Raw genomic sequence first — 13,152 nt, forward strand, 5'->3', positions numbered from 1 at the left:
GACCAGAGCAGGACACCCCCCCGCTCCCTCCTCCCCGCCTGGGCGAGCCGGCTGCGGGCTCCCCGCGGAGCTCAGCTTTGCCGCGGCGGCGGGGCCGGCTCCTCCATCCCACGCAGCCCCTTCCCCGCGACTGCAGCCGCCCCCAAAGCGGCGTGGGCGGCGGGCCCGGCATCGCATCGCATCGCATCGCATCGCATCGCATCGCCGCGCGGGGTAAGGAGGGGGCCGGCGGGGCAGTGCCTCAGCCCGCGTGTCCGGAGCCCGGAGCCACCGCCGCGGCGCCTGCTGCGGGGCGGGCGGAGGCTGGCGGGGCGGCGCGTGGGGCAGCGGAGATGCCCCGATGGGGGTTTCTCCCATGTCTCTATCGCTTGTGCGGTCGGTTCAGGACCCAGCTGGGTTTAGCCTCCTTCTCTCTCCCCTGCAGGCATGGGGGAAGCTAGGATTGACCCGACCCCCCTTGTGTTGATAAGCTGCCAGGAGCTTTCTCTGCCATGGGAGACCCCCTCCTCCCTCAGCCCTGCACACTGGCCCCCCAGAAGGGTGGGGAAGCCGGGGACAGGCTGCCCCGAGGGGTAGTGGACTCTCCATCCTTGGAGGCTTTCAGTTATGTAGTTGATTTAGTTGGGGCTGGTTTGAGCAGGGGGTAGGATGAGATGTGACCTCCTGAGGTCCCTCCCAACCCTCATTTTGTATGACTGGATGCAATCACCCCCAGAATAGCCTTGCTCCCCTGCCCCCCCTGACCCGCTATGGCTCCAGCATCCCGCTAACCCTCCTTCCAGTCGCTCGGCCTTCTCAACCTTGGAAGCTTTAACTTGCCACATCCTGATGTTATATATACTTCTTTGAACTTCCCACCCTTTTTTTGGCCTCTTGCAGCTAAGCTTTCAGCCCAAGGCCTCCTGTTTCTTTTTTTTTTTTTCCTGTTTTAAACATTTGTATTTCTCCCATGATGCAGGTCGGGAAAAGATGTTGACGATGCTTGCCCGCCCGCCCTGCGAACAGGCAGGTTAGTCCCTTGGCTTGGTGTTGCAAGGAACTGAGAAAAATGAATCTCAGCTTGTAATCTATGCTTGCATGTATACAGAGGGGTATTGAACCTAGTGACGCTTATATCTCAGAGGCGTGAAGACATTTTGTCATGGCACCAACTCTCCTTTGCAGAAAGTGATTCCTTTCATCTAGCGTCAGCTGCAGGAAGCAGAAGAAAGTGGTCTTTCCAATGTCTTCATGTGTGGTCCATTATATTTAATTTAATTGGCCTTAACAGGCGCCTGTATTTATTTTATCACTTGCTCTGGAAAGTTGGTGTTTTAGTAATAAAGTATAACTAGCCTTTGATATTTTATCAACATCTTTTAAAATGTTGCTGCTGGCTTGGTGCCTAAAATCCACATTAGCTAAACTGAGTCACTTACATTCATGTGGAAGCCAACAGGACAAATTCATCCCTGTTCAGCTCTGCTGACTTTAGTGAATTGGGGATGAATATTGCTGTCGGTGTTCCGTGAAACTGAAATGTACTGAGCTGATTGTGTGTAGCTGAAACTAGAGTATAGTCTTATACTTCTGGTCCATCAACAGGAAGTTTTACAGCTTTGCACAACCCGAGTACTATGTAATTATAATATTTAACTTTGTGGAATCTAAGGTGTACCTCTAATAAACAGGCGAGTATCCTGGCCCAGATTTTCAAATTATGCTCTGATTAAATTGTTTTGTCTGGCAGTGACACTGGATTATGAGAGGAATGCCACACATCTTGCTTTTTCATATAATATTTTTCCTATTGAAAAGATTTCTGACACATGAAGTCACTTTAGATGGGGGTCACATTCTGGTAGCGCTAAAGTGAGTGGGAGTTTTACCATTGACTTCAATGAGAATAGGAGCTAGTCTGTAGAAATATGTGATTCCTTGAAATATATATATTTGGGTACATTGCTCTGTGCTGAAAAAGATGTAGCAAAAAAGCAGTAGTGCAACAATCATTGTACTGTATTAATAGTATATTGCTTTGCTCTTCAGTGTGACTGTACATTTTCAAGGGCTCTGTCCAAATATTAATTTGTCTTGAGGTTTTACTCTTTAGTAACTTATTTTTTTCAAGTTGCAGAAATCAATGTTTTGATCTATGAATGAAATATATACATTGGGCAATGATACTTTCCTCTCACCCAGCCCTCAATGATATGCTATTTTGTGATCATGTAAAGTTTACAAATGGGCCATATGTAGAAAAAGAAAGGGTTTGTTTGGGGGCTGTCTTGTTTTTACAAAAGCAGAAGTTTTATCCATGTTTTATCCATTCTCACATGGATTGGTTCTTTAGGGTTTATTTGTATATATTGATAAGTCTCATTGATGGCTCCTCTGTGCACATTTTCTCTGGGTAAATTTCCGATATAATATTTCTGATATAAAAATAGTATTTCATCTTATCATTCACATATTTTCCATATAATGCTCCTTTTAACAATTTTAAAATGACCCAGCAGAGTAAAGCAAATTCAGCCTAACCATAAACATATTGCGTGACAACTTAATGATTTTCAAACAGGAACCACATTATAATACATGCTAATAAAAATTAACTTTGTATTAAATAAGGATGCAACCCTTAACATACAGGTATACTAAGAATGCTGCTTTTAGGAAACTTCAGAACTTAACTAAGTACACACTACATTGTGCACATTATTCTCAGTTTATTAGGTCTTAAATTGTGGCAGACTTGTACCAAAGTGATTCAGGATAGATCATAAAGAGTGTTCCCTATCATTTGCATGCATTGTACCAGGGCTTATAATGCCTCTATTTATGGGACTGCTCCCTGTGTTCACCACAGGAGTGCAAAGTGCACCTAAGGGGACAGAGACAAGATAGATAGGTGTGTGGTCCTGGGCACGCTTCACATTGGCTTATGGCAGTAGATGGTAGGGTGCCATCTCTGTTGAAGACTGGAAGTAGCAGCATCAGTCTCAAAATGGTTGGGCCTATGTGGCATAATTGGGTGCATCTACACATGCAGTTGGCATGTAGCAATAAACTCCGGTATGGTTTGCACTGGAATTTATTGCTCCTTGGTGTAGTGTTTACATGTGCACCCAGGACTGGGGGTCAGCCTCCCAGTCCAAGGCTGCTCTGCCCTGGCTCAAAATGCTGTGGAGGGGCTGGCTGGTGCATAAAGGTACTCCAGTGTGGGGCTAGGTTAGCCAGCAGTGCCCCAGCCAGCCCTGTCACCGTCTACACATGCGTTTCACTGGATGTAACTGCTCCTCTGTAGAATAGTACTTGTCCCAGACAGTACTATCCTAGAGCAGTTAATTAATTGATTGCACCCTAATAGGGGCACATGTGTAGATAGTGATGCTTTACTACGGAGCTAATTAGTCAGCTCCACAATAAAGCACATGTGTAGATGCAGCCACTGAATCCTAAATAAGTTTTAATAGGTGAGTCACTTCCAGGCATAATATATACATGGAAAATCATATAATTATTTAGGAATTTGCAAGGCAGTAATAACTAATTTTCTGCTTTCCTTAGGTGTAAAGACCACAACCTATGATTAGGATGAATAGTTCTGTTTTGTTTTTTTAAAGCAATGACTACTTGGGCATTCTCAGAACTGCAGCTGCAGGTACCTAGAGAACTCTAAGGCTAAACACAGAAGTGCTTAGTAAGTTTAGATACCTCCAGAGTTACGTGACAGCTGAGCAGGATTTTTTTTTTTTTTTGTATTGCAGAAGAGAGGCATCCAAGTTACGCTTTAGGCACCTAGGTACTTTTGCTGAGACATGGCTTGATATCTTATTAGCATTATTAAAAAGAAAAATAATGGGAGACTCGAATAAAGAGATAGTAGGAAGAGCCTGTTCCCTGCTTCCCCGCCCTTCGTGGGGGGGAGGGGGGTGGGAAATTTTGCAGGGCAGAAGGAGAAGGGAGTCTCCAGAAAGAAGAGCTGGTTATAGAAAATAATTTGGGATTGAGAGATCTTTATTTGAAATGGTGCTCAACCTTTTTGGCTGGTGGGCCAGATGGACAGTGTCCTGTCCAACTACTGTGGGGAGCCCTGTGGGCTGGATGCTATGACTCCATGGGCTGTATTTGGCCTTGGGGTCAGAGGTTGAGTACCCCTGGTTGAAATTAAATGAAAGGATCAGATAATTACCTTTGCAGAATTTTGAAAGAACTAGCTCATGAAATTGCAAGTTTAGTAGCAAGGCTTTCTAATCTATCAGGCCTGTGTTGGTACCATATGGTACCATTTTCTGGAGAATAGAAAATGTAGCACCTTATATCTAAGGGCGGGGAGGAGGGAACAATCCAGGCAAGTGCATGTCTGTTAGTGTGACCTCAGAAGTGGGCAATACCTTAAAATTTGGAAGTAAAGACTAATAAAGACACAGAGGGAATTAGGAAAAGGGATAAAAACATGGGTTTACTAAATATACGTTATGCCAATATCTTTTCTTTCTAGGCAAGGAGAAAGCAGTACATCCAATATATCTTGACTCTATATCTAAAATATCTTGACTTCTCCAATGAGTAATCATTAGTTAAACTAGAGAACATAGGAATTAAAATCAGAATCACAAGGTGGATAAAAAAACTGGTTAAGGAGGAGACAACAACAAACTGTATCAACAAGGAAATTACTAGGCCAGCGGGTGGTTACTAGTTGAATTCCTCAAAGGTTAATCTTGTGATGACCAGTTTTGTTAATATTTTCATCAGGTTGTAGCCCTGGCACCTATGATTATGATGAATAGTTCTGTTTTGTTTTTTAAATCAATGACTATTTGTGCATAGTCATGTAGTTATGAAAATAACAAGTAGGTGTAGGCTAATGTTATTTGAGGATGGCATTGTTGAGAAGCCCCCTCATTAACACAGGAGAATCTAAATAACACACAGGAAGAACTGCTGGACTTTGAGAATTCCAGTAAATGTACTGATGAATTTCATCTCCTTTCTAAGTGCAAGATTGTATACTTAGAGAGTAAAAATAGCTATAAATTAGGAGTTAATCCGTTGGAAATGACAAAAGAGGAGAAAGAGCTGGATGTATTAGTGAGTCACTGGATGACTCTGACCCACCAATATAATGTGACCATGAGAAAGGCGCACACAATCCTAGGAAATGTCAGGAAAGAGGTATTTCCAGGAGAGGAAAGACAGTATTAATACCATTATGAAGGGCTCTGATAAGAACTCCTCTGGAGTACTGTATTGCAATTCTGGTCACCCAGGTTCAAGGCAGATGAATTTAGACAGGAACAGGTATGGAGAAAGAAGGATGATCAGGGGAAATAGAGAGCCTGTCTTATTAAAGTAGAAGAACTTGGTTTGTTTAGCTTAGGTAAGGAAAGGCTGAAAAGAATTGACTGCTTTTCATGAATACATAAAGGTGATTAAATACAACAGAGGGAGAAGAACTATTTAAGCTAAAGGACAATATTGGGACAAGAATATAAGAATTAGGCATAAATTAGCCTCGAATAAACTTAGCCTGGAAACTAGAAGAACATTATATTGTAGCAGTCTTTTATTGGAGACTTATGTTGTAGCAGCCTTCCATTGTCAAGAGTAAAAAAATCCCCAAATTATTTTAAGATGGAGTTTGTATGATGTGGTTGCCTGTGATAGCAGGAGGCTGGACTACATGGATGTCTCAGGATCCATCGAGTCCCATGGACATTTATATGTAAGCCTATTGCCTCTGCACCAGCTTGGGAACCCCTACAGCTTTGCCACTGCTCCCTGATAATAGCTTCTAAGATTCTTCTGCCTTTAAGGGGGTTCCTCTGTATTAGAGAATATTTAAGACTGCCTTTGCCAGTATTATCTTCCCTTTGATCTATGCAGAGACAATGATGCACCTCTCCATCAATCTCCAGCCATTCTCCCAGCCTGTTAATTCTGCTCCCCTCTTCCCTATCCCCTGTGCATCCACAGTTGCCTTTCAGGGCAAGCATAAAGGTTATTGCTTCTGAGGCACTGAAATACCTTTTTGAATAAGGAGAGACATTTGCCCAGGCAGGATCACCTCTGGTGGAAGAGATAAAGGGTTAATAGTAATTACAGTACAATGAAAAAACAAAACAAACCCTCCTTGAACTCCTTGGAAACATTATTAGGAGCAGCAGAAACAGCATACAAACAGCACCTTTACCTTTGAGTTTAATTTTCACATCTATACTTAGGTTCACTCTATAAACTCTTCTGGGTGGGGCAGTTGTTCCCTTACTCATGTGTAAGGCATGTAGGATACCTTGGGCACTACATAATAATAATACTCTTTGTACTTGCCCACCCATAAAACTATCTTGAACTTCATTAATGCAGTTAGTAAGACAGTGTCTGTCTGCTATATGATTCTTAAGTCATCTTTGGATCATGTTTAGACAGTGCACTGTGTGTTACTTGACTACTACGAAGAGATAGAGGTTATGGCTATGCTAGTGATCCCAGGGGCATGACTGAGAAACAATGCTTGCTCCCTCTCAGCATGTGAAAAATACTGCAAAAATGTTCTTTCATGCCTGGAGCTTTTGGGAACATGCCTATGGATGTTCTTAGGATCTTAATCTTGGGTGTGCTCCTGAGAGCAGTGTATAGCTGTTCTAACGGCAACTGCACACAACACTTTTTCAGCATGCAGTGTGTGCAGAATAGAAGCAGCAAGGTGAGGCTTGTTTCTTGGTGATAGGCTAAGGCGGTCTTTCTTAATCATTTTAGATTCATGACACCCCTTGGAAAATTCCACCTGTTAGTTTAAATTCTTTTTTTGACTATGGAAAAATAGACCAAAGCTTTTCTTGTAAAGAACTCAGAAAGACCATAACCGGTCAGAATGTTTTTGACACTATGGATCCTATTTGAGATCTCTGGGTTTATCTTGTGAAACATGTTTGCAAACCTAATAGCAGTAACGTTGTATAACACCGTGTGGCACCCTTGAAAGGATCACATGGCACCCTGCTTGAGACTCACTAGGCCAGAGTCACTGTAGGAAAAGTGTAAACATCCTTTTACGTTACAGAGGTAGATTAGTTGGTGCAAAGCACCTTTCCTAGCCAGTTCCTGAGAAAACACAGGTACTCTTGTAGCTGCAAATTTTGTAGATCATCTATAATACTTCCATTGGGAATTCATCAGGAATTTTGCCTCCTATGGACTATGGTACAGCTCTCTGAATTCAAATAGAGTGAGGAAGAGTAAGATGTGCCTTTAATATCCCTTATATGGATTTTCCCTTTTCATTTTAGGCTTCCGAGTGCTCTCCAGAAGTCCAACCATTGTTGCTTTGGTATTCCTTCTTCTAAGCATCATTGTTATTATTGCTATTACACTTATTCAGATCAACCGAAAAGAGGTCCTCTCTCCAGGACTGAAGGTATGTTTTGAAGGACAGAAGGAAATGGAAGAGTTTGATAAATTGTTGTTTAAAAGAATAATAGTGATAATCTCTCTGATGTGTTTTACATAATAATCCCAACATGTTTTACTAGCATTTAAGTGTTAGAGTCTCATATATCCCCTGAGCTAAGTATCAAGGTCTCTATTTTGCCAATAGAGAGACTGATACTGAGAGAACAAGGGAATTGCCCAAGGTCACACAGAAAGGCAGTGGCAAAGCTGGGGGGGGGTGGGGAAGAGTCCCTCATTCTTAGTCTTTTAGCTGCTAAACAATGCTTCCTCTGAATCTGAGCTTCTCTATGAGAAGAAACAATTTCCTTTATCAGTCCAGATTGAGGCTTTGCAGTAGTTGTTATAAAAAGTTGTTAATTCGTGAAATGATTTATGAAATGATTTAGCTAATGGCTAATTTTGGCCTCAGATAAGTGTGTGAAACTGCGTAGTTCTTGCAAGTTACATGTGCATCAAAAAGCATCATGTGGAACTTAATGTGCAATTAGAGTCACTACACAAGTTAGGACTTGTTAGCTCCATTACCCTTCCTTCTAACAATACCAACGTGAAAGTGTGTGTAAATCTGAAAAGTTTAACTGAAGTACTTTGAAAGATATATTCAGACTTTGTTTTCAGCTGCAACATAGTTAAAAGGTTATGTGGGCAGACTTAGAAGAATTGATATGTATCACTTAAGAGCAAGGTAATAAAAAATAAGCCCCTTCCTGAGAAAATGTGAGTTCAGATCCTTTGAGTCCTATGCTTTGTACAGCTACCAACACATTAAAGGAGAACAGTCCGACCCTGACTTAGTGCTGATGTGAAGTGCTCTCTAAGATGCCTAGCACAGGGGAAAATTTTGTTACCGGGAATTCCTGGTAGTAAAAAAACAGCGCAAAAAATGGCGTGAAAAAAGCGGCATGGCACACGCAAAAGGAGCATGTGCTGGTAGACACAGAGGTTTGGTCCTCCTAGGAGATGGTCTGGCTGCTGGCCAGAGTATCTCCACTCCTTTAGTAATCCCTCAGCTCCTCCAGGATGCCAGAGCTAGGAGGAGTGGGGAAAGGGCAGTTTCCCCAAAGTGGGTCTGTTTGCCCCACACCAAAGTGCACATGTAGGGGTGTGCACTGCAGCAAAAAGTTGTGGCACAAATTTGTGTCTACTATTTTTGCCACTTCAAGTGCATGCCTCTGCATGTGGGGATGTGCCTCATGGGTTTATAAAGCCCCTCTGCTGATGTACTGCTAATTCCATGGTTGCTCATCATGAGTCCTTTTCATAGGGCTAAGTCAGGGCTGACTTTTCTGTAGCACTGAGGTTTATGGAAATTATGTCTTCAGGGGTCTTGCTGAACAAACTTAAGATGGTGCATTATCTGTCCTACTCTGTTCCCTTTGTACCACTTCAGAATTCAGCTGTGATCATCAAAAAGAGTTGTTTTTGAAAGGATAGCTTTGATCCTGAGATACAGTAATGTCCTAGAATTAGCAGCTTTTAAGTGATAGCTACTGTGGCCTAAAGTTACTTTTAGTACCCTAAAGCTTTTCATGCAGGGGTTTCCAGCTATTTGTATGAACATAAGTACAGCTGCTCTGGAGCATGAATTTGGATTTGAGGAGGCCTAGCATCTTGCAGCAAATGTTCATCATTTGCAGGACTGACTGGGTTCTTTGGCAGGAAAGGAGGATCTTGAAACACCAGTCACTGAAGCCCATAACACATATGCTGATGTGACAGTGTTTGGAAATGAAAGTATCCTAATATATGTACTTGCTTGAAATCAAATAGCTATGGCAATAGCAAAAAGGAAAACTATTATCTCTTTCTTTACAAGTGGCTTTGTTCCTTCTGCTTCAACTACTCAGCACAAAACTAAATCACTTATAACATGACCTTCTGGAGCATGGACTATTGCATAGTAGTACTTTTCCAGGTGCATTGATAGCACTCTGCCTTCAGGGTCATGTTTCTACTATACATATAGGCAAGCATTACACAACATGTGTCATTTTGGTTTCATGCCTGTTGGAAGAGCTGAGGCTTTCATTTTTCTAATCCAGTAATTTGTGAAGGATTTACTAACCCATCAGTTTAGGCTAGGGCACTCAAAAGGCCTGGGACTTGTTCAAATATTATGAAACAAGAATGCTGAAGGAAATGCAAATATCCTTCAGTACCATGACTTGGAAATAAGTGTGGTATTAAAAACACTAGCTTTGAATTTAGCGAGCCCTAATGCCTGGAAATATATTTCTTTATTGATAGAAACAGCTTCTTAATCGCACGTTAAAGTGTCCTATAGTTTTATCCCTGTCAAATCATTTTTGTCATCTGGTACATGCTTTTGATTGTGTTCTGAATGTGGAATAGCAAGCTGTGGGCACAAACTGATTGATTCAAGAAGCTTTGACCATGTTCCCAATTGTGGTTCTTAAAATTCATTTAAAATCTATATAGTTAAACTGGAACAAGCCCCCCATACGAACACACTTAAAGTGGTCCCACCTTTGCTGTAATTCTTTTATTTTGCATTAGTAAATTATGAAATTAAGCCAAGCTGATTTAAAGGAGGGTTAACTGTCTTAACTGTGTCCATTCTACAGGGTTGCATTTATTTAGCTAGATTGAGTTAAATTGTGCAAGATTTTGAGATAGACCAGGCCTTTGTAAACTGGTCAGCAGGTTGCATCAGAGACATCAGACCTGCCTTGCACTTCATTTAGCTTTTGGGCACACTGGGCATGTCTACATGAGACCTTTACTATGCATTTGATTAATTAACTGTACAGTAAATGTCTCAGCATCTACATGTTCACCCCTATTAAGGTGCAAAAAGCTAATAAACTCTACAGCAGGGTAGGACTTGGAGTTTTTCTTTACAAGTGGAGATTTTTCATGCACAGCAGTGCACATGGAGACGCTGCCCTAGATGGCTGGGTTACAGGGTGTTTCAGCATGAGGCTAGCCAGCAGGCAGCCCCCACACAGAAGTACCCTTGTGCATCAGCCAGCCCCTCTGCAGCATGTGGAGCGTGATTGGAGCAGCCCTAGATTGGCAGGCTGACCTGCCAGCCCAGGCTGCTCCGACCAGACTCCATGTGCTATGTAGGAATATACTCCGGAGTAATAAGCTGCAGAGTTTATTCGTGTGAATTACTTGCATGTGTAGACGTGAACACTGGGTGTAAAACACTACTGGGTTAGAATGGTAAAGTATTATGCCCACTTTGTACAGGCATAAATTATTACACAAAGTTCTGACAGTGGAATCTACTCCATTAATCTATTACCAGTGTCAGTGAAGTGAGGGGGAAAAATAGAATACTAATATGGTGACTACAACCATGGCAGTGCCTCTAGCAACAGGAAATGCTGCATGACAGAAAATGGAAACATTCTGTTCCTTCAGGCTGTTTCTCTTTTCTTCATTCCCAGTTCTTCCAGACAGCAGTGGAGTTCCACCCCCTTTTTCCTTGATCAGTTTTCCCTTTTTGCTTTCTTAACTAATCTTACAATACATTATAACAAACAGATGGTATACTGATCATCCCTGAGTATTTGGGATCCCCGACTTTCCGCCCCCTCATGCTATTCTCTTCTTTATTGACCTTTGTCTCAAATTATGTTGTTCTAGTCACAGACTGTCTTCTGCACTCCCACAATGCATTTAAAATATAGGAAGCCCAGTTTCACCCTCTCCCATATGCAGCACTTAGCCCAGATTTGGCCTAAGTAATGCCTTAAAAATAGAATGTTTCTGGGAACAAGAGAAGAAATGACAAGAACAGAGGAAAAGGCAACAGAGGAAGGGAACAAGGAAATCAGGCCTCAGCTTGTCAGTGGTACAAATTATCAAGCCAGACTGATATTTTTTAATGTAAAAACAGCCACAGCCAGACACTGATTCTCAAATGCAAGTAAATAAATTGGAAAAGTGAGGTAAAACCCCCACATTTGAGTTAAAACATTAAAAAGCATAATTGATGGTAGGGAGGAGTATCAACGGGATCTCCAAGTCCTCAGTTATCATGAGTTTCCTGCCAATGAGATTCTGGGGGTTGTAAATAAATTCAGTAACTCTGAAGCAGATAAGGGAAGTCTCCATCATCTTCCCTTTCCAGCTGCATGTAAAATGGGGATAATGATATTACTGTGGTAAGTCTGATATTATTCTGATAATGATATTATTCTGCAGACATTTTTTGGCTAGGGACTTTTTCTTACTATGTGTATGTATGTTGTCTAACACAATGGGGCCCTCATCTGAGGGGGACTTTAGAAAAGATTGTAATACAAGTAAAGAATCATACAGTTGACATTTGATTGCAGCAACTGATAAGAACAGCAACCTCTTACCAGCATTTTTTCCTTGGGAATATTCTGTATACCATGAAGTCAGATGACACTCCCTATAACAGCCAGAGCTGCTTAGGAACAACAGCTAATCACCCTGTTGCTAGTAACAGGTATTGACTGTAAAAGAATCATAGAAAAGCGAAAGGGACCTCAGGAGGTCATCTAGTCCAACCTGTGCAGAATCATCCCTGTCAAAACTATCTTAGACAAGCATTAGTTTCTCAGAGCAGAGAATAAATCCAAAGTGAGAATATCCTGTTTCCTGGTTTTCAGACATCCCTGTAATGAGAGAAGCACTTAAACTTACAAATATTATGAACACTTTTATACAGCAAGCCAAACCCATCACTAATGTGCTAGTATTGATATTAGCAGCATTTGTACCAGTTACGAATCAGCTACAAAATAAGGAACTAACCCTATTTATTTGGATTGTATTTCAAAAGAAACAACAAAGGTCATCTTTTGCTCATGATACCAGCAGTCAGAACATCCTGGGCCTACTAACTGTTAGCACTTAAGAGTTAAGATTTACAGTTCTGATTGCTAAGGGAGTAGGTACATCTCACAAGATATATGAGGCATCTAGAACTTTGTAAAGAATTTCGTATCCCAGACAATCATTAATTATTCCATTTATTGTAAAGAGCTTCAGTCTGCAGCTCAATCAAGCATGCCTTCTTCTGTTCTTGTAGTTTTTGTTAAATTGAAAAGGATGAGTGGAGGCTATGATGGCTGTAGAAGACAACTGAAGTTTGCCTTGATAGCATTTGTATGTAGTAGAGACTGGACATAGTGCCACACCTGGAAGCTATAGTAAGGACTAGAAATAGTAGTGCTGGAATTGGGTTTCCTATGGGGAATATAGTGGTGTGTGTGCCTGTTCTCATGATGTACTGAACATACTCACTGCCCATTGACTTCAGCAGTGATTTGGGGTGATCCACATTTTACAAAGTCTTCATGTGCCTCACTGCAGAGTTTGGGCCTGACCCTGAAAGGTAGAGTGCTCTTTCCATTCTCACTGAGTTAGTATTTAGAGATGCAAAGATGACTATCTGTGCTGCAATTTTTTAAAGTTGTCTGGTTTATGCTGCGTGTGTCGGTATCTATTGCATGTCAAAATATTCTTATTTTATTAAGCATGTGTGTGGCACAGTGACACACATTTAAAGTCATAGGATACTTTATAAAAAACAAAATACTGGCAAACTCCTGGACTCTGAACTGTAACCATTTTTTCAGTATGGAATAGTGCTCGATGCCGGATCATCTCGGACTACTGTCTATGTTTACGAATGGCCAGCAGAAAAAGCAAATGATACTGGAGTAGTAAGTCAGACCTTCAAGTGCAACGTGAAAGGTGAGGATCAAATGG

The 13,152-nt window shown here is 41.6% G+C and overlaps 1 protein-coding gene across 1 annotated transcript in view; it reads left to right on the forward strand.

Annotated features, from left to right (window-relative positions):
* Positions 1 to 13,152, forward strand: part of ENTPD3 (ectonucleoside triphosphate diphosphohydrolase 3) — a 32,508-nt gene continuing 19,356 nt past the window's right edge. The window contains exons 1-4 of the mRNA XM_019498114.2: positions 1 to 213; positions 959 to 1,009; positions 7,275 to 7,402; positions 13,020 to 13,137. Of these exons, the coding sequence (XP_019353659.1) occupies positions 970 to 1,009; positions 7,275 to 7,402; positions 13,020 to 13,137 (286 nt within the window). The 5' untranslated portion in view covers positions 1 to 213; positions 959 to 969. The remainder of the gene's footprint in view (positions 214 to 958; positions 1,010 to 7,274; positions 7,403 to 13,019; positions 13,138 to 13,152) is intronic.

The sequence above is a fragment of the Alligator mississippiensis genome, chromosome 5, assembly GCF_030867095.1.
Source record: "Alligator mississippiensis isolate rAllMis1 chromosome 5, rAllMis1, whole genome shotgun sequence".
NCBI lineage: Eukaryota > Metazoa > Chordata > Crocodylia > Alligatoridae > Alligator > Alligator mississippiensis.